Source organism: Leuciscus leuciscus (assembly GCF_965113295.1).
Source record: "Leuciscus leuciscus genome assembly, chromosome: 10".
Classification (NCBI taxonomy): domain Eukaryota; kingdom Metazoa; phylum Chordata; class Actinopteri; order Cypriniformes; family Leuciscidae; genus Leuciscus; species Leuciscus leuciscus.
Genome location: NC_138734.1, coordinates 9940526 through 9963611, shown reverse-complemented (window position 1 = coordinate 9963611; position 23086 = coordinate 9940526). Strand labels below are relative to the sequence as shown.

The window sequence follows — 23086 nt, the reverse complement described above, 5'->3', positions numbered from 1 at the left end:
TTATTGAAGCTACACACCTGGAAGTTGCATAAAACCGTTAGATCGGAACTTGCAATTTTGCAAAGTGTCTGGCCTGCTATTTTTGTGCGCAAAATTCATCAGAGTGTCACTGAATGGACTGTGAACAAAATGCTGGATTCATGGCAAAGAGATTGCATTAACATGCAGTCACAGGATTCATCAACATTCACTTGTCCATGGAATGTAAACCAAAATCATTCTGCCACATTACAAGTGTAAATCAATATCTGTAGCCCTATTATTTCCTACCCATCAATGCTTCTGTCCATTACAGCTGTCCATTAGATAAACAACCATAAAGATGTTTTTGCTACCTTACAAAACATTCCCAATATGGTTGGCTTGCCCAACATCCTTTTTAACCAGACAAATAGGGGAAAAAATGGCAACTATTCACCACATTCCTATCTGACGACCAGACGGGGATATTAAAGGGCCAAAATGAACTCCATTGTGGGCTTGCTTTGCCCCACCTCAACACATTTAATTAGCTTTTCTCCCATCAGATTCCCTGGGAAAAGAAGGGGAAAAGGCAGTAGGCTAAAAGACAGGTTGCTTTGTGAGATCGAGAGTACGGAAAAACGGGAAGCCAACTGTTAGATGCAGATGGTCTGAGTGTCAAGCCAGCACACAATGCACAGAGCAGTGCAGGAAGATAATAAACAAAGTAATGACACATAAGGAGAGAACGCTGGAACGAGAAAAGCATAGGAAGAGATGAATGGATGCTAAAAGAGTCAGAACAGAATGAGTGATCAACCCATCAGGGCATACGAACTCTCAGCACATCTGCTCAGTGCCCACCGTGGGGTGAGCAGTCTGCATTCTCCTTAATCTCTGACACAAATCACAATTAGTTACTCTGATCTTTTAAAGGGCTGAGCCGAGAGCTTTTCGTCTAGAATGTAAGAAAATCAATACAATACATTATGCATGCTGGGCAGGCAATCTTACCAAGACCTGCCTTGAGCTAAATCTGGATTGGGACAGGATTTCAAGCATGCCCACCGCTTGCTTTCATACAAGAATACATTTACTAATCAAAACGATGAATTCTAAGTCCTTCAGTGACTGCTCACACGTTTAAGACTTTAAAAAGTTTGTGTTCAATAGCCGAAAGTAAAAGAGTCGGAGTGCAAGAAAAAAAGCATTGAAATCCCTTTATGCTCCAATGAACTCACATGAAATTTCCAGGGATAAGTCTTGATTAAGATGACAATCCCATCCATCTGGGAGGGTGCAGGACATTTGGGAATTTGGAAGGAAACTATTCCACAGAGCATTAGAGGAACTTTCCATTAAAATGATCTCAGAATGGTTAAGCAGATTGTCTTTAATGGGTCTGGAAGAACATTTTATCGCTCAGATGATGAGTTCATAGCTTAGGCGAGTTAATGGACTTCTCGGTTATGATTTACATTCAATTTACTTTTAAGTTCAGTTTAATATAACACATATGTAATTATACATTTCCTTGCATGGTTGCCACATTTTAGTTATAATTACTAAAGTTCTATTATAAAAAAAGCTTGATTGCCTAATATTTGTTAGTTTAGCTGTTATGCTAAAGATAAACTGATTTAATTTGCAATATAAATGCGATATGTGAAAACTTGTTAAATGCGATATTCGAGATGCGATATGATATTGCTTTAAGTGTGTAAAATCTATTTAAATTGCATTTAAAAATATTTAAAAACTGATCTGGTCTGATCATGTAACTAATATACTGTATGTGTTTCACATTCTTTCTTGGAAAAGAAAGTATTCTGAAATTCTGAAAGGAACATCAGTGTTTTAGCATGACATAAAAAGTAATGTTTCAAATCTGACAATGTAATTTTAACATCAATGTAAATAAAAAAATAAAACAACCTAATACCAATATTTAAATACCAACAGCTCTTTGCTCAACTTGGTAATATATAGTTTTATCAACCTAGAACTTAACATCAAGAACATCCAGGTAAACAATAACACCTGAAACTAGGGGTTGATGATTTGTTTTTTTTCCGCATCAGCAGTTAAAACTAATAACAAATGGGCAAATTACAAACAATAGGACAATTACAATAAAACAAAGATACAAACGAAATAAAAAGAGCTCTAAGTTTGTATAGCCTAAGCTGGCGAGTAATAAAATGGTGATCCTATTGCCAATGTGTGCGTAGAGCGTTGTCTGGGGAAGCCAAGCAGGAGACTTGCTCTGCATTTTATCCAATAGCTGAGATATCCCATTTGTGATTTGTCATTCCTACATGCATCTACAAGACAGAAACTGTATCAGCAGTAGCAGACCTCAAAACAGCAGTTGACCTCACACTTACCAATGTTCACCTCATCATCCGTTTCTGCATCACCAATGCACTCAAACTGGAACTCCTGTAAAGACTGGGAGAACTTCTGCACAGCTGCTGAGAGGTCTGAAACAGAGAAAGAGAGATTTATTTCCCATGAATGTTCCGCAAGAGTAACGCAAGTAAAGAATAATTGACGACGGGCCTTTGAATTATTAGAAAATAATGCACACCGCGACGCGAAGTGAAGTTATTAATGCAATTATTACAGAGAGAGAAAGATTAAGCACGTGTGAATTACCTAAACTTAGTCTGTGCATCTCTCAACAGTGTTCGGCAGCAGCGTCTCCTCAGTACTTACAGCGAAACGTTTATCTGCTTAAAGAACAGCGCTGTTACTACCTCACTAGTGAGAAATGTCATCGCTTTTAAGTTGCTAGCGCTGACAACATATTCCTGTGCGAGTGTGTGTCAGTACTGTATGTGTGTGCGTTTAAGTGGGAGAGAATGTGTTTTTTCCATAATTTTGTGACAAAGTGTGTCGAAATTTGTTGTTTTTATCCTATTTACTATATTTATTTGCTTGGTCAGTGTCTTTTTTTTTTTTTTTTTTTTGCTGTTGTAGTCTAACGATTTTAAAATAACTGAAATCATTTGGCGAAGTGATATGGACATGTAATGCGGTCAAGACCTGCCTGGAACTACTACTGTGTGTTTTCCTGAAATATAATTGCACACCTTAGAACGTTCATCAACCAATCAGATTCAAGCACTCAACAGCCCCGTAATATAAGGTTTAATTAAAGGTGCTCTAAGCGATGCCACGCGTTTTTTGGGCCAAAACATTTTTTGTCACATACAGCAAACATCTCCTCACTATCCGCTAGCTGCCTGTCCCCTGAACACACTGTAAAAAACCGCGGTCTCTGTAGACACCACAGGCTCCACAAACGGCAACAAAAACAAACTGGGCTCACCCGCTAGGGATGCAACGATTAACCGATTTCACTATTAACCGCGCTTTAATTCGTCACGGTTAATTCATCGTAAAGGCTCCGCAACACCGCGTTTCTGTTTCACGGAACGGAAATGTTGCATCTTGCGCAAAATGAAAACAAATTCATTATAAGAGCTTATAAGAGACACGGAGGCGGAGCTCATAGGCCATTACGCACGCACGCTGGATTAACAATGGCAGAGGCACCTAGCAGCGAAACTCTGTTTCCTCCAAAGAAGCGCCTGAAGTCGGCAGTTTGGGATATTTTGGGTAACGTTACACAAAGAATGACCAGGGCGTCATTGAAGATGACGGATCACCTATTTGCAAAACGTGCTGTAAAAAGGTTGCTGCTAAAGGATCGAATACATCAAATTTGATGCAGCACCTGCGGGATCACCACCCAGCTTTGCACGCTCAAGTAAAGGTAATACATTCCGTGGCAAATGTATTAAAGTTAAATTCCGTGGCAAATTACTTAAAGGGGGGGGTGAAACACTCAGTTTCAGTCAATCTCATGTTAATCTTGAGCACCTATAGAGTAGTATTGCACCCCTCATATCTCCAAAAAGTCTTTAGTTTTATTATATTTATAAAAGAAAGATAGGCAGTTCCGAGTCTTTCCGGAAAAAACCGAGTGGCTGGAGCCTGTGCTTACGCGCCGATAGCTAACAGCACACAGACATTTGAAGCAGTTTTACTCACGTTTCCAACGCACGACCGTTAACCTTTATCGTTGGGACTGCTCCATCCTTAAGCATTAGACGATCTGCAAATCCGGCGTCGAACTGGCCTTGTTTATAAAACAATCATCGTCGAAATGCACTAGCAGCGAGCACAGCGCTTTGATGGTTTCGCTCACTCTGGTCTACTACGGGTGCGCGCGCGCCCTCCCGAGAGAAGTGCCCTAGTTAGGACCCAAAGTTTTGAAGTCAAAAGCCAGCTAGAGTTTTTTAGTTTTCACTTTGGTGTTTCTACTCGGGTCCAAAAAGAAAAAAAAATACACACAATGAAAATACAAAACAATTTTGTAATATAGTTGATCAAAAGAGCCTTTCAGGCAGAGGTCCAGCAGCCTTTGACTACATTTGTTTTCTTTAAATGGAAATTCTTAGCTAATATGTAGCTTATATTTAATTCCAAATAGACAAAGGCTATTTTTATTTAGATTGTTATTTATTTTCAGTGTTAAAGTATTACTTATGTTTTAGTCAAAAATCTTTTTTTCACTTTTCTTTAATTCCAAAGAGAGAAATGGACTTTTGTTTGTTTGTATTATTATTTTGTGGTGTATTATTTGGTTGCTGAGCAGCAATAAATAACACTTTAAAATATAAGGAGTTTTCGTGTGATTTTATAAACTAATAGTGTTGTGAAATTAATGAATGCAAAATAATCGTGATAACCGTGAAACCGTGATTATTCCTCAGACTATAATCGTACCAGAAAAAATCTATAATCGTTGCATCCCTATCACCCGCACCACGAAACACAACAAACAGTGCTCCAGCCAATCACCGACAAGAAGTATTTGAGGGTGGGGTTTGGGGGGTTAGTGCGCATACACATGAAGGGGGTGTGTGGAGGAGAGAAAAGCATGAAGAGGGAAGTTTGAATTATGGCCGACACACGACCAAAGAGACGACGTTCCGATGAACAAATTGCAAAGAAGAGGGACAAGGATAAGGAACGCACGAAGTACCGAATTTACATCGGAAAAACCTTTTGAAGGTGGCGAGAACTCCGCCGGCAGAAGGGCTTCCGATCCGACATTCAGTTGCTCTGTTTTTGCAGAATAGATAAATCCATCTTTCTTTCTAAACTGTGTGGTGGTGGCGCAGTGGATAAGACACATGCCTTTGGTGTGAGAGACCCGGGTTCGAATCCACTGTGAGACACCAATGTGTCCCTGAGCAAGACACTTAACCCCTAGTTGCTCCAGAGGCGTGCGACCTCTGACATATATAGCAATTGTAAGTCGCCTTGGATAAAAGCGTCAGCTAAATGAATAAATGTAATGTAAATGTAAACTGACGTTCATGTTCGCCAATCCAACACAAGGATGTAATTAGCTAGAACTATGCAGTCAGCGTTAGCTTTGGTGAATACAACATATAACGTTATGTTTCTAGCAGCTAGCGATCAATCTCTATTGTAAATGATCAAGCAAATTCACAGTAACGTAGGGCGACAATTTGTGTGAATGGTTATTTTCATCCACTGTTTGTTATGAATTTGAATTTGAATTTATAGGCTATTGACAACTTTGACTAAATTTGTTTACGACGCCGCCGTTGTTTATGCTCACTGGGAACCGCGAAGCTAACGTTATCTTGCTATTATTGCGTCCTTGTATGGGAGCTATTATCAGAATCAGAATCAGAATCAGAATCAGAAAGAGCTTTATTGCCAAGTATGCTTGCGCATACGAGGAATTTGTCTTGGTGACAGTAGCTTCCAGTACACATACAATATAAAGTGACAAGACAAGTGACAAGTAACATAGGTATAAATAAAAAAAAATAAAAAATAAAAAATAGAAAAAATAAAAATAAAATAAAAATAAAAGATTATAAATTATAAATAAAGTTATAAGGTGCTATAATGAAATGTCTGAGGGAAGTATTGCACATGTTTGTTCCACAGTAGGGGAACATTTAAGTGTTCATGAGGTAGATGGCCTGGGGAAAGAAACTTTTCCTGTGTCTGGTTGTTTTTGTGCTCGGTGCTCTGTAGCGTCGACCAGACGGTAACAGTTCAAACAGAAAGTGTGCTGGGTGTGACGGGTCCAGAGTGATTTTGCGAGCCCTTTTACTCACTCTGGATGAGTGCAGTACTTTGAGTGTGGGAAGGGTAGTGCCAGTGATTCGCTCAGCAGTCCGAACTATCCGCTGTAGTCTACGGAGGTCGGTTTTAGTAGCAGAGCCGAACCAGACGGTGATGGAAGTGCAGAGGATGGACTGGATGACAGCTGAGTAGAACTGTACGAGCAGCTCCTGTGGCAGGTTGAATTTCCTCAGCTGACGCAGGAAGTACAGTCTCTGTTGGGCTTTCTTCACAATAGAGTCTATGTGAGTGTCCCACTTCAGATCCTGAGAGATGGTGGTGCCCAGGAACCTGAATGACTCTACTGCAGTCACAGTGCTGTCCATGATGGTGAGTGAAGGGAGTGCAGGGGGGTTTCTCCTGAAGTCCACGATCATCTCCACTGTTTTGAGCGTGTTCAGCTCCAGGTTGTTATAACTGCACCAAAGAGCCAGCTGCTCCACCTCCTGTCTGTACGCAGACTCGTCACCGTTCCGGATGAGTCCGATAACAGTAGTGTCGTCCGCAAACTTCAGGAGCTTGACAGAGGTGTCTTTAGAGGTGCAGTCATTTGTGTACAGGGAGAAGAGCAGTGGTGAGAGAACACATCCCTGTGGAGCACCGGTGCTGATGGTGCGGCTGTCGGACGTGATTTTGCCCATTCTGACTAGCTGTTGTCTGTCTGTCAGAAAGCTGGTGATCCATATATCCTCAGGAAACGATTTTAAGATAATGTTTCTCTTTTTCTGCATTCTGTTCTGCAATATATAAAACCCTTTATCTAACTTGGCGACATTACACATTGAATGAAGTATCAGTAAAACTTAACTTTGTTTGTAGTGACTATTTTGACTTTCCTTTATGCCGGAAGGGAGGGGAGGAGGGAGGAGACGGGATGAGGAGGAGGGAGGGTCTAGCTAGCCTCCGTTTTGTTTGACAACAATTCGAATGTCAACAAGAAGTTTCGACTCCCGGGATCGCTTAGAGCACCTTTAAGGTGACAATCAATTTAAGTTCAGGTTTTTTTTCCATTCCAATGCTCTACTTTACCATTGTTTTATGATGTAAACACGCTAGAAAGACGTCTTTAACTGTTGGCTCGCGTGTCGCATATTTTGCTCCACTCAAGTTAAAAGAAGTGCAACTTAAAAAAAAACAAACACGTTTCTAGACCTTGCCCTTTTTTTTCATCCCACTGACCTGCGTCTCACGTTTTTAACAGCAAAAACCCATTCTGTGTGAACCAGCCCTGACCGAACTATATCATGGTGCATAAATGCATTCAAAGACTTTAAAAACACATGAAAGCTAACTTTGAGCTTGAATCAAACAAAAATCTATCCACTTCAGTCAAAGGTGTATCCTCTATTCAACATGAAGCTAGGAGTCTGTACAAAAAGACAAATAAATAATCTTCACTCCCTGCTGAGAGTAAATGAGCTCTCATTTGGCGTGCTAAACGCACATCTCAGTCATGAAGAGTGGGCGGAAAGGACTCGATCAGGAAACGCTAAGCAACTCAATCAAAAAAGGTAATGAGACTGCAGAGAAAAGCCATTTCATCATGTCTTAAAGAGGTGATAGACCCGACTGCTCCTCCAAATACCAACAAAAGCCTTCAAAAGCTCTCTGACAAAGAAAACTCTGAAAAGGGTTTCTCATTACTTTCTCCTTAAATCTTATTTTTGAAAGAATGTAGGGTTGGAAAATGGCTCTTTCAAGCTTAAGAGCAAAAGATTTGTCAAAAGAGCAATACGTAGGGATTCACGACGGGGCGGGGAAGAATACTTACTTTGCACTTTTGACTGTTGGTTTGATAAATTATTCATTGACATCTATCAAGAGAGGCCACAAGGACGCATTGCAAGGCTCATTACATAGACCAGCGCTAATACGCAGACTGACACTGATCTGCTGCAACAGAGGCTTGTAATTCCAGAAAGATCAAAAGTTCACTCCATATAATTCGCAGTCCTGTGGCTTCTTTGCTTTTAGGTTCAATGCAAGTGTAATTTGGGGCATTATGGTTCACTTATAAAATATAGGCTATCCATAGCATTGGCATTGAACACTGAAAAAAGCTAAGAGGAAAAGTGAACATAAGGTTTTATTTGTGGCCATTTTTCCTTTTGATTTGCACTTAATGACTTTTGTTTTTATCTAAATAATTTTCTTTTTTTGTGTGTGCATCATACAGTTTCAGCAAACTGTAATTTGTGTTCATTTTCTGCCCACTTTTTGACCTTACATGAAGGTAAGAGTAGACAGAAATAACATTTCTGTAATGTCTGGCTCTCTGAGTCTCACGTATCAAACATACAGAATGCAGTTTAGATCATACAGAGGTCACTAGGAAGGACACAGAGAACACTGCAATCCCACATTTAGTAAACACTGGAACATCCCACTTCCAGAGTTCAATTCCAAAGGTTACAGATTATATATGAATAAATTAGCCATGATTCCTAACTAAAGAAAACAGTGCAGTAAAGGACAACAGGATGTGGTGTGATTTTTCCCACACTCCATAACATCAGGGTACAATGTTACATATCTTATAACATGAACAGTGTTCCTTTAAAGGAGTCATGTATACACTTCTGTTGCATTTTCCCTAAAGTTCCACTTACAATAGTTAGTCAATGTTTGTCATAAAAGTTCGAAATTTACAGTGAAATATACACTGAAATATAGATGTTCATGACCATTCTTTCCTTTATCTGGCCTAAAGAATTAACAAGGTTGTACTATATCTGCTACCTTTCAGATATATAACCCCACATTTTGTAGAATAATCTGTGGTTTGTTATTCTCTTGCACCTTTATTTAACTGACTAAACTATGAAGAAATTATTTCCAATGTTTTCACTGGCCAACATAAGTGTATTTTGTAAATATTGACAAATTTTGATTTTGATGGCTGCAACACACTCCAAATAAGTTGGAACACAGGCAAAATAAAAGTGAAAAAAAAATTATAATATAGAGAATATAGAATTATCCAAGTTAAACGTTTTGAAACAGTCTACAATGAACAGGTGAACTGGTAACATGGTTTTGTGATTGGGTATAAAATGAGCATCCTTTGCAAGCAAAGATGGGTCATCACGGCTCACCACTTTGTACCAAATTTTATGAAAGAATTGTCTAACAATTAAAAATGTTCTCAATGGCAAGATTGCAAAGAATGTAGGTCTTTCCCCATCTACCATACATAATATTGTGAAAAGATTCAGGGAATTAAGATAAATCGCAGCCTGTGTAGGTGACGGCAGGAGACCTCCGTTGAATGTGCATGACCTTTGAGCCTCCAGATGGCACTGAATAAGAAACTGTCAAGTTACTCTGTTAAAAAAAAAAAACGTTGTCACTTAACAGTCTGCCTCTGCATCAAGAAATGCAACTTAAATCTCTGTTTATGCAAGGAGAAAGATATACATCAATTCTTTGCAGAGATGCGGCTGAGTTCTCAGGGCCTAAGCTCATCTCCGACGGTCCAAAAGACAGTGGAAATGTGTGCTGTGGTCAGATCCATGTTTCAGATTGTTTTGGGGGGAAAACAGAATCAATTTCCCAGTCCCAAAGCCGAAAGGGACCATCCAGATTTTCATCAGCAACAGGTGCAAAAGCAAACATCTGTCATGGTATGGGGTGCATCAGTGCAAACGGCATAGGTGACTTGAAAATGAGTGAAGGTACCACTGATGTGGAAGTGTATATTGGGATTGTACAGAGATATACAGTATATACTGCCATCAAGATGACATCTTTCCTGGGAAGCAAGACAATGTCAGGCCTCATTGTGCATCTGCTTCAACAGAGTGGTTTCTTAGACACTACACTGCAGAGTGGATGTGCTTGACTGGTCTGCCTGCAGTCCAGATCTGTCTATTATTGAAAATGTATGACCCATCATGAAAAGGTGAATCAGACAATTACCATGAACTCTTGAGCAGCATCAGGAGAGATTGGGGAAAAATTCCTCTTGCAAACTGCAACAATTAGTATCCTCAATTCACAAAGGAATTAAAAGGAAACACTTTCAGGACGAGTTTTTTTTCCAGCTGATAAATGATAAAAAACATTGATAGGCAATCAGAATCCACTGACTTTTAAAGCGGCAGATAACATAACAATGCATGCTTATAATAAACAGGGTTATCATCCTTTGATGTGGACGATAATATAGTTATTGTTATTACTTTTACAGTAGTTATCACTCTTGGTCTTTAGAAGTGATTGATAATGAATATTAAATGCTAAATCAATCCTAGAATTGAAATGAATTTGAGTTGAGGTTGCAAACAGAATGTATAATTGCAATTCAAATTTGAATGTAAAGAAATACAATTCAAATTCAAAGAAATTCATAAAACTAACAGATTTCTATTTGCAAATGTCTTGCTTCCTATTGAAAGAACTGGCTTAAGTCTAGTCATGGCTTCTAACTGAGATAAACACAGGAATTTACTCCAGGATCAGGTTTCATCTGTGGCCTTATGCGTCACCCACTGCACTGAGAGCGCATAACAAGGTTATCCACTGATGTGTTGAGTGAGCATGTATATCATCTCATGGCATGCACAAGCTCCGAGACTCCAGGGTGCTGGTCAATAATCTGTTTGAGATGCGAGTCTGCTCAGTCAAGCTGAATAAGCCCCATCAATAATGCAGTGCCCTTCACCTCTCGTACCGCCAGACAGCATCACCACTGCAGCGCTGATCCACAACTACAGTACTTTCCTCAAGCCTTCCGTGAGAGCGTTAACGTATAACAGGCCGGGCTTTTTCCGAGATCAGAGGTTGTTCAAATGAAAGTGGGTGTCTTGAGGGTTGTTACTGCCGTTATTAAGAATCGAACCAGCAACCTTCGGGTTACCAAACAGACTCTAACCATTAGGCCACAACTGCCCCCAAAGCCGTGAAAAATCTCCCTAGTGGCCATTCCTTCCTGCATTACTTCAGCTCTCCAAACGGTCTCTTTATCTCTATAGGTAATGGCTCGTAGATCTGCTGTCCGTCTCCACAGAGCTGTCACTTTGTGCTGCTTTCGTTTCTTCCTCTCACCTATTAAGTGTAGAACATGCTGCCCGTCACAAAATTCTGCCTTCATGCCTTTAGGGAATCGCTGAGTCAGGATTGTAAATGGTGAGTTCTTGGCTCTGTTTCAAACCCTAGTGAGCTTCCTCACTGCCTACTGTCTATAAGCAGTTGCCATCTAAGAGTATCAACATTGTAAGTGATTGAATTGAAATGATCTTCTTAGAAAGCAACTTCATTAATAGTCACACATTTGTAAAGATACACATATAATCTGTTTTACTTATATATTTTTTCCCATATTTAAGTTTTTTTTGGGGGGGATATCATCTTTATAATATCATATCATGGATAAAACGATAAACTTTATTCAACGTAACAGCCATTCATGTTCAAATGAGAGATGTAGTTTAAGCTTGATGCTAAGAGACAAACTCACTGAGTCACGTAGTGGAAATCCCAAAGATATCATTTTTCTTTACATTAATGAAATAAGAGCCTTACAACTGCATGTCAACCAAGGGTATGTTTACACGCAACGATGTGTTCTAAAAACGGAAACGTTTTGCCTTTGCATTTTTCACGTTGACAAAATGATCCCCGTTCACACGGATCGGCAAAAAAACGACAAAAAATGCTGTATTATGCTGCCAGGCCAGTAGTTGGCGATGTCAGAGACTAAACGTAATAAGCATGACGTCACTGTTTTTGTAGTTTACACGGAAACAATAACGGTATCGTTTTCAGAAACTTGCATTTTGAAACCAGTTTTCAAAAGTTTTAGTTTTCAGGCCCCCAAAAGTCGTTGTCGTGTAAATAATTATATAACGTACAAAAAAGTTTTACGTTTTCAGTCGAAAACGGTGTCGTCTAAACGACCCCTAACTCTCAAGAGTATTAGTAGATTGTTATGTTAGGGTTAGATGTTAGGGTTCGGGTTAGTAGAATAAGTTTTATTATTAATAAGTGTTATGTTTAATTTTCTCTCTGTTGCTTATGCTCATTAGTCATATAAAGCTGCTATTCACCTGTTTGATGCACCGAAAGAATGGCCACTGTATGCATGATATACATTACTACAGTATGTACTTCACTATTAATTGGCATCCACATACAGCTCTGTGGAAATTAATTAATTAGCCTAACCGTTTCAGTACAAGTTTTGCGTAGCATAACACAGAAATCCATGGGGGGAAAATACATTACACAATAAACACGTTTAAAAATGTATCGGATGACAATGATGAGATGTGCATGTCATTTGCTGCAGACGCTGTTAAATATAGAGCTGTCAGCAATCTAAAATAAGACAATTTCAAGATAGACTCTAATTAAACAATAAACTATGTATTTACTGTTTTATTTGAGAACCACACAAGAGACTCAAATTACTAGACAAACCTCTGACTGAACATGTGAAGGATACAGATTTGAGGGTGTGGAAAGATTCAGATACGTTTGAAACCATGTAGCAATACAGTGAATCAGAATTCATGAAACAAAAAGGTAGCCTCTCTGAAATCGTAATTGGTCAACAAACAGCTACATTAAAATGCTGCAGCAAAAGCATTTGCATTTTTCCACTATGTCCTTGAGACTGACAATACTCAACAGATTTTTTAAAGAGTATAATCTTTAGTTAGCAATCGAATGTAACTGCTTATTCCAATAATCTGACATTAGCATGTGGCTGAGATAACAACTTGATAAATAAGCTCAAAAGAAATATTCAAAACAATTATTAGAGAGAACAATTTTTATAGATGCTTTCTGGTACTTAATAAAATACATATTCATATTCAACATGTCTGCACTGCAGTCTGGGATTGCATTCTCTCAAAGAGAGATTTTGGGCCAAACTAGGAATGTTTTAAGACCACAATTTAGTTTGACGTTTTGGAACAGCCTGTGCATCAGAAGCACACCTGCTATGATGCCTAAAGATGTTGCCTAGGAAGGAAGGCATCTCAGTAGTTTTACAGATTCAGACAGTTGGTTTAATGAACAAGAGTAACACTGTTCACATCACTGCATGATAGGACATACACCAGTAAGAATGAGTATTATGATTTTGCATATTTGCATATGTTCACAATGGGTTTTAATAATTAATGAGTGAGGATCAGATGGAAAACTGTATTCAAAAAAGTTGACAGAGCAGTATGAGCTGTCACAAAGCATTTCACTCTCAAACTGACTTACAAAAGCTGCAAGGGAACATAAAACCACCTGGAACCAATCCCAATAACACACACACACACACACACACACACACTAAAAGACAGTATGTGTCATTACCTACCCAGTTTCAGGGGTAGAAAAGAAAATCCCCTTACAAGACAATAAGAGCTCAAAGGGCAAAACCAGACAGCAGAACAGGAGCATGTTCTCAAAAGGTCACATACATCCACCCTGCTGCCTCTCGAACCTTACTAGATTTATTTACTTATTTCTTTTCATTTGGTGTTTGTCACAAAAATATATCATGGTTGTGACGCGAGACCACGCATAGGGCCTCAGAAGACTTGGGAAATTACTTTATGATGCTTTTCTGTCTTTTTTGGAGCTTGATAGATTTGGCTGAACTATCCCTTTAAACACGATCCAATGTGCACAGAACATGCATGTCGGCACTTATCAACATTCCTGTTATGACATTAACAAGCACGATGCATCTGCTGGGTAATTTTGCTGCGAGTGTAATTACAGGGCATGCTGTGGAACCTGGCAGAGGCAGTGTGCACATTGACGGGCTTCCAGCCTGCTTTTATCACAGGTTTTATCTGATGTCACACCTCCACACAGCCTGCCATGGAAGAGTGCCTTCATAGCTCACTGCCTGTTGGGGAAAGGACATTTCCTCCAGGCCCTGTTACAAACAACAAGCCAAAGAGAGAGTGACGGTGCGTGTGTCTAATAGTGTACTGCAGATAGTGGGTGGCTGCGTGTATCTGTTTATTTTTTTATTTTTTTTATATAAGTGTGGGTGTGTAGCAAAAAGGAATTTCAGTTCTGTCTTTACATTCCAAAATGTTTCATCAGTTAGTCAATAATGTCGCAAATGACACCTTTTATAGTGATAAAAACACCATCTAACACGCAAGTCTCTGAAAAAAACTAAACAAATAGAGAATGAGAGTTTTTCGCTGTAAAACTTACTTAAAGCATGCAGTGTTTTCAGTGAAATCTACTGGATGATACTAAGGGTACATTTACACGACAACGATATGCTTAAAACGGAGAAGTTTTTCCTTTGAGTTTTCCGCGAACAGACAACACAATCGTCAAAACGATCCCTATTCACACCGATCCAGGAAAAAAAAACCTGTATTCTGCTGCCAGGCCATTAGATGGCGATGAAACACTATAGATTGAACACGTAATACGCATGTGCATAACGTCATCATTTTCAGATATTTGCGTTTTTGTTGTTTACACGGAGACCGTTTTCAAAAACTTGCACTTTGAAATTCGTTTTTAAAAGTTTGCGTTTTCAGGCACCAAAAACGGCCAAAACCATAAAAAGTTTTACGTTTTTAGTTGAAAACAGTGTCGTGAAATAGCCCCTAAATTTAATCATCAGTAACAGTATGCTTTGAAATCAAATAAAATGATAATAAAATCCCATTTAACTTCTGTAATCAATTTGAAATGAACCGTTTCACATTTTTTAGTACTCGGACGAAAAAGATGATTGCTGTGACTTTTAAAAAATATATTTCCTTTTTTTTTTTTTTTTGCCATTTTGGGTGGTACCTGAGGTCTGATTGGTTAGCGTAGGACAGCATGCAGAATCCAGACAGGCGAAATAAAGTGAAACTATGGATTTGAAAACACTCAGTGATGCCTGGAAACACTTGGATCGTGAAATGCTTTTGCGTTCTCTCGCAAAATATTTTGTGCAAGTGCAAGATTTGCCGCACCCGTCAGCCATATAACATTATAATGCGAACACTAGGCCTATAATATGTTGTGAATTCTTTATGCTTTAGACGTTGCCCGTTGTGTTCAGTGCGTTGTGATGGGAAGAGTGTATCCATGGGAGGAACACTTTCTGGCTAGCATGTAACTTAGTTCAAGTTCACTTGCATTTTCGTCTTTTTGTGCAGATACAAGTTGTATATATAGATGTACTGAAGTCAGTACATTCGTATATACTGTACATCCCAAATTGTTATTAGGTTAATTTTATGGAAAACTATGTAAATGTTTTGGATTGATGGATTGAAGGATTGATGAACAGCCTCCAGAGTCGTAGTTGAGCAAATGCATAGTGGTGTCTCCAGTGTGTGTACACTCAGAAAACAATGTATTCAAATTTAATTTAACCAAAGTCCCTTTTAAAGCAAGTCAGTTCACTCTGTGGAAATCTTTGGAACAAGTACAGCTACTACCTGATTGAATGTGGAAACATTGAAATTTCTAAAACTGCTTGTCAAAATTAGTGACACTAAAAATGGGAGCTTTGTCAGTTTAAAGGGATAGTTCACCCAAAAATGAAAATGCTGTCATCATTTAATAATTAATAATAATTCATTACATTTATATAGCGCTTTTCTCGGCACTCAAAGCGCTTTACATAGAAGGGGGAATCTCCTCAACCACCACCAATGTTTTTACTCACCCTCATGTTGTTCCAAACCTGTATGATTTCCTTTTTTTCTGCTGAACACAAAAGAAGATATTTTAAAGAAGGTTGGTAATTAAACAGTTGCTGGTCCCCATTGACTTCCATAGTATTTTTTTTTTCCTACTATGGAAGTCAATGGGGTCCATCAGTCTTTTGGTTACCGACTTTCTTCAAAATATCTTCTTTTGTGTTCAGGAGAAGAAAGAAAGTCATACAGGTTTGGAACAACTTGAGGGTGAGTAAATGATGACAGCATTTTCATTATTGGGTGAACTATCCCTCCAGGGGTCAGAAAGTAGAAGTCCTGCCATATGTTTATTCCACCCATAAACTCAGTCAGCTGATTTCACTAATTAGTTCTGTCTCCTGGCTGAAATAGCAAATCCAGGTGATTGGAACAAAATACTGAGGAGGACTTTTACTTTCTGAACCTGGACTTTACACCTCTGGTTTTAGCTCATGTCTAATCTCTCATGTTCATCTACAGTGTATGCTAGCGCATTCCTAAAGAAGAAAAAAAAAATCAGATAGGCCTATACACGTTTATAAAACACTGTGGTTTTTCACTCTCAGTAAAATGGAGCTTGAAAATAAATTCCATTTTCAATATTTTATTGATCTGTAGAATGAGAATGTCCCCTTGTACTATCACAGTCACCAACTGTAGCATATTTTAAAATAATAACTGTATTATTTTCTATAAAATCAAACCATTTTATGTTGTTACGCCCATTGCCAATACACAAAAGAGGGTCAAATACTCACATGGGACCACAGTAGTTACTTTCACTCAAAAACAGTCGAAAATAACATAGGCTAATAAATGTAACAGTTTCGGACGAGCCCCCAATTATGTTACGGCCAGTGCCATAACACAAAAGAGGGTCAACACGAAAGGCTCGGTCCAATAGGGTTTTTATTAACTAACAATAACATAACAAAATTTGGGGGAATAGGGAAACAGAAACAAGGAAAACGAGCGCCACTCGACCGCCGCACCAATCCCGCCTCCCAGATGTTACAATGGGGCTCCTTATATCCACGCTCCTCTTACACGGTCCACAGGTGTAGAGAATCTGCTCATAATAAGACACAGCTAATACACATTTCCAACCACTAGAGGGCAGACAAAACATTAAGAAAGAAAATAGTAACCAGTCAAACTACATGCACATGTAACATATTGCATGCGGCATGCCTAAGCTTTATTTAACGCGAAATGATCATGATCACCTACATAAAATAATATTTGTGTTGCATTCCTTAATGCTTCGGAACGCATTTCTGAAAGTATGTGTCAAACTATTTGCGAAGTACAGAAAGCGATAATACCAATACAAATTTTGATAATAAAAGTGTAGCCTTGTCTAAAATACCTGCTTAAAATGTTGCAGTATCCATTTATCTAACAAACTGCACAGCATTCGGAGTAGACCTATATATTTTCATAAATGTGGACACCAGCAACATCATTTATTTATCCATTACTGACTGTCACGCACGTGAAGTGGCCGTTAACATTTCCTTTGTTCGAGGTTCATGTAGAAGTCATGGAACAAAACTGCTAAATTACGATGTTCTTTTGAGGACTGACAGGTAATGTATTAGGGAACGTCTCAGAGAGAACTTGTATTCCTCTGATACCCAATCAGACGCTCTTGACAGGAAGACCATACTGATTTGCCACGAGAGCGGCCCATCAAAGAGACCCTCTTCCAGCTTAACAAGAAGCATGGGATTGTTCTCTGATCGAACCGTAGGAGTTCCCTGTCCTTTGATTCCACTCAGAGGGGATCGAAAGAGGAAGAGTCTTGCTCCAGGTAACGATGACAATCGTTCATCAGCCTCTCAGTGGGGGTGCCCATGTGTCAGCCGGAGGAAATCAGGCCTGGCATTTTTCCAGTCAGCACTTCTCTGAACACCAATCCCCCAGTCAGGCCTGCTGTATCTCTACCTAAACGACACCATCTTAAAAGGATAGTTCATCGTAAAATGAAAATTAAGTCATAATTTACTCACCCTGTTGTTGTTCTAATGCCGTATGCCCTTCTTTCTTTTATGGGCCACTAAAGGAGAATTTTTTTTAATTTTTTTTTTATGTCTCGCTCACGTTCATTCATTGAAATGGCAGTGAATAGCGACCAGCATCAAGCTTTTTAATAAAAATGTGATTACAGAATAATTATAACCGACACGTGCCGTATATTCCAAGTGTTCTGGGGGTATACGACAGGTTGAAAAACAAACCCAAATTGTATGTATTAATAAATAAAAATCCTGACCTTGGCAGTTGGGCTTCACCACACGGCTACACGATGTGCATATTCGTGAGACTCTATTAGCGCCTCAGTTCACTCAATGCAATTACTGTATGCAATCATATATTAGTGTCACTGTCACTTGATGGGATCTGGTGAAGAAGCTGTCAGTAATCAAAATATTGATTTTGAAGATGTTGAATATGACAGCTTTGAGAATATGGCTGAGATCGCATATAAGAGCCAGATGCTGAATGTACTGGAAAATGAGCTCTGATGATGACAGTGATGATGGTATAAAACATCTGCTCATATTGAAACCTTCCAAATTCCAAAATGTAACGAAATATGATTTATTTTACTCTTTTGTAATTGTTATTAAAATATTAGGAGAGTTGTACACTACTGCGGCCATCCCTGTTAGATATAGATCCGGGTCGCTCAAGATCCGAATATGTAATAATGAATGGTGAAACATTCAGGCATTTAACTCTTTCCCTGCTGCCAGCATTTATTTATTTTTTAGTTGCCAGCCACCGCCAGCATTTTAATCATTTTCACAAAATATTCATGGCCACCAGAATATTTTGTTGTATGAATATCTGAACATGCAATATATCAAAAGAAACAACAGAGCCCCTGCTTTTAAACAAGATTTTAAGCAAAAAGCTGAGAAAAATCAAGTTTTTGTCAAAGACTACATCCAGATCGAGTAGATCGATTCTAGCAACACCCTTAATGCTTGCACAGTCATATAGCTCATCCTGGGTCCACATTTTAATCAGTAACATTGGGCAGTTTTGATTTATGTGCAGTTATTTTATATGATACATATGAGATCGCTTGTTTCTGCGTCTTCTTCACATGTGTTTTGATCAGGAGATTCAGTACTCTTTCAGAAGATGTGTCATAGCGCCCTCTATAACAGTGAAAACACAGAAAGCCGGACAATTAATTTTCACGTCCTGCTCCACGTTGTTTGATTTGTGCGCCCATGGGCGTGCTGGTCTGAAAACGAGGTGTGTTCAGGAGCATTGTTGGCGTGTTGCTATTTTGAGGCAACTGAAATAGACTGTGCCATAAACCAACTGAAACCTGTTCCATGCGTCTCGCAGACTCTGTTGTCTCTTTTAAAAAGGATCTGAAAACATGTTTATTTAGGAAAGCTTTTGGTTGATGGGTTTTCACTAGTGTCACTTTAATTTTACATATGTATATACATTTTTATATTGTTTGTTTTACCTATTCTCTTGTACAGCACTTTGTGATTTTATCTGTGAAAAGCGCTTTATAAATAAACTTTACTTACTTACTAAAGTCAATGGCGCAATATTTTTTTGTTATTTAAAGGGCGCCTATAGTCGAGTGCACAAGGCACGTACACTCTGCTTATTAAACACACAGGGACGCGCAGCAGCACACAAACATGCCAAATATTAAAAATAAAAGGATTACAATGTAAAAGATTATTATTGTGTACATAAAGATATGGTGGAATCCGGCTTGTCCCGTAGAAGGTCTGTTCGCGCACTTTAACCTCGCGCACGAACAGATACGTTTCCTCTCTGGAGACGCATTCAGTCTTTCTGTTTGCAAATTCCAAACAGGAATTTTATTATATACAATGAATTTAATAAGAGCAGTAATTCTAAATGAACTGCTGTATTGGGGAATACATGTAATATAATTACTATATCCAGATAAGTGAATGTCTATGTTTCTTCTGTGCTTCTTTTTTATGTTATTATGGTGGGCAAGTTTTTAAATGAAATATTTATAATTTAACCCTTTTTTGTTACAAAATATATAGCATAGACAACATAATTACATTTTGCACACTGTTTGGAGGACAAAACTGAGCAAGATTTAACTTGATGTAATAAAACGTGACTTTTTAATCCGATTAATTGAATACATAATTGACCGATTATCTAGATTGGGCTAGATTCAACAGAATAAGCCCAGCCGCATTCAAATAGATAGACCACAAAGTACAAATGTTGTGTAACTTTGTTAAATGACAACATGCTGCCTTCTAAGACACCTTCTTTTGGCTAAAATATAAGGCAGTGCATTTTTCAATCACAGAAAAGGCTAGAATAAATTTTGACAAGCAGAGTGGGAAAAATACATGCAACATGATGGATGGAATGAGAGAAATGTTGAAAGAATGATTTTAATTTATTCAAATTCAATAACAAAAATATAATAATGATAAAAAGTTTTTATTTAACTATTTACACCATTTATTTGTTTAGGCTTACATTATAAAGTAGTTAGCTTAACAATATGTTAAGTGCACTTCATGTGACTTTCTCAATTGATAGTTATTCAAACAAAGCCAAATTATAAAAAGAAAATTCTTTTTTGGCAAACTTTTGCTAATATATTGCATTTGCCATAGTGTCTGGCCTATATATTCTGGGAAAACTCTCTCATTTCCAGCTGAACATCAAGCTAATACATAGGCCTACTCAGATTTTTTTTCTTATTCTTTGTTCTTTTGAGGTTGTATTTTTCTGTGCTCAAGGGTGAGCGAGTACCTAAAGTCTGTCAGTATTCCCAGAGGCGGCTTAATTAGACATTCCAGGAAACCTGAGGTGATGTGTCAACGTGCAGACAAAATTCTTCAACGCACCCTGTCAAAAAAGTATATAAAATTTTGACTATTTGTTACCAACTTATGAAACAGTTCCATCATTAAAAAGAAGTCAAGGTAGCACAACAAACACACCCAGCCAATAAGATGTCCAAACATATCGGCCAATCAGACGGGTTGCAAGACTTCCATTATCGGCCTCGTTCAGATGGAAATACAAGACATGAGAACCACAAATCAAGAACAACTTTGTTCACGGAGGCACAAGTCTCAGAAATGCATTAATTCTGGACAGAATCACTCTCACAAGTCTTACAAACAAGCCTCTTACAGCAAAAGCAAAGTGACATATGCATCTCAGACTGTAATAACACCGTCTCTACAATCTGAGGAAAGACGGAATGACAAAACCAGCTTTCTTGGTGTTGGCTTTAATGCAATAGAAGCATAAAAAGCTAAACAATGCCTGAAATAAATTGCATAAGCAAAAGCCAAACAGCCATCCAGCAGAACAAACAAAAGCATCTCATTCAGATTCCATCAAACAGTGTCACTTTCTATTAGCAGCAAAAGAGCATATCGTTTAGTACAAATTGCTCCTTTCTGCTGAGCAAAGGGAAATGTTTCCGTTTAGCACAACACATCACGTATACTAACATCTGCAGGGATTACTTAAAGATCGTTGCTATGCGCATTAGCTGAATGAAGTTCAGTTACATCTCATCTCATCTCATTAAATTGTCAATTATACAGTACTGTATATCTTCAGATCTTGGCACGCGTTTCACAGCATAAGACAGAAAGAAGTATAACATGAAAGACAGGCCATTCAGTGATATTGCAGATCATGTTCCACTGATATGCTAGGCAATTTTTTTCTGGCAACAAACAATATAATTTAGTTTTTCATGACCATCTTCCACCCTCTCACTAACCCTTAGAATGTTTGTTTTTTTTACCGTTATGCCTTAAAGGCTTTTATGTTTATTCCATATTTGTATGTGAAATGAGAATCAGTGGTTACTTTGCTATCTGGTCCAAAACACTTCCCAATCACTCAGCAACAGCTTCTTTGTAAAATCTGCATCACATTTTGATAGATTCACAAAAGATTCCACACTGAATTTAGGATCGTGTAAAATGTTTTTTTGTTTTTTTGTTAAAAGTGTGTAATCAAGTGAAGCAGAGCAGCATCAAGAATACAAAAACATATGCAGGACAACTTGGCCATTTCTAATTATTTCTAAATATTTGCATACTTTTAATTCATATTTTCAAATGTAATCAAACAAAAATGTAACAATTCCTTTTAGACCTTTTATTCCAAACAAAGTACTGCATAAAAGAGGTTCACTATTAAAATTTAAGCATTTTTAAACTTCTTAAATAATGTTTTAGTAAACTGTATAGTTGTTGTTTTTACTACTTTGGGAAGTACATCTATTGTACAACAGAAATATATTTATTTAATAAAATATAATATTTACATAATTATTTTGGCAGGTTGTAGTGAAGACCTTTGAATTTCTGTGTATCTGACACTAGTTTTATCAAATGAAATGGTCAAATTCTTGTGAATGCTTGACTCTCAGAGCATCTCTGGGGATGAAGCTCATGTGTTCATGTCCTCATATAGTGAGACGGCAGACGCTGAAAACACCACGGGCCCTATCATACACCCGGTGCAATGCGGCGCCAGGCAAGTAAGTGGTTTTTTTTGCCAGTTAAAGCCCGACGCAGTTATCATTTTGTTTACGTTGTTTAAATAGCAAATGCATTTGCGCCCTTCTGTGCCAATATTTTTTGTTATTTAAAGAGTGCGTTATTAATATGAGCCTATAGGCGGGTCCATAACGCGCGTACACTTTGTTCTATAGATGGTCTGCTTGCACACTTTAACCTCGCACCAGCGTTCAGTTTTCCGCTTGCAATTAAATAGCAGTCTTTTTTGCAGATTAATATTTACAGACACTAGTCATAATATATCACAATTTGATTAATTGTCTAGCTCTACTTTTGATTTCTTTATATAAAAATTGCCAAATTCCATTTTTATGACATGATTCAGTCTGCGTTTTCCGCATTGTGGAAATCATAGAGCCCTGAATTGTGCCTCACATATCGATCAGTGACCTTGGAAAACAATAAATATCAGTTAGCAGAAACATCACAGCATCTGGCAAGCATCTCCTATATCACTCTTACTGTTAATTATATGCCATATGGAATAATAGTATCCAATCTCCTTCCTTATTATTTCTCTTTGATTGGGCGGACCAAATTAATGAATACTAAAAAGTCTTGTTAGCGTCCAAAGATCAGTTGGTTAATACAATAGCCGGGTCTTGCCAACTATGTCACAATATAATACAAATCATACAGATCAATACAATCACAATCTCATAATAAGATCGCCATTGAAACTCTGGAGTGGGTAAA

The 23086-nt window shown here is 38.2% G+C and overlaps 1 protein-coding gene across 8 annotated transcripts in view; it reads right to left on the bottom strand.

Moving 5' to 3' along the window:
• The window catches only part of arhgap42b (Rho GTPase activating protein 42b), a 144045-nt gene that overhangs the window by 104762 nt on the left and 16197 nt on the right, over positions 1-23086 (bottom strand). For all 8 annotated transcript variants that reach the window (XM_082182897.1, XM_082182899.1, XM_082182898.1 and 5 more), the window contains exon 2: positions 2349-2444. In XM_082182897.1, the coding sequence (XP_082039023.1) occupies positions 2349-2444 (96 nt within the window). The remainder of the gene's footprint in view (positions 1-2348; positions 2445-23086) is intronic.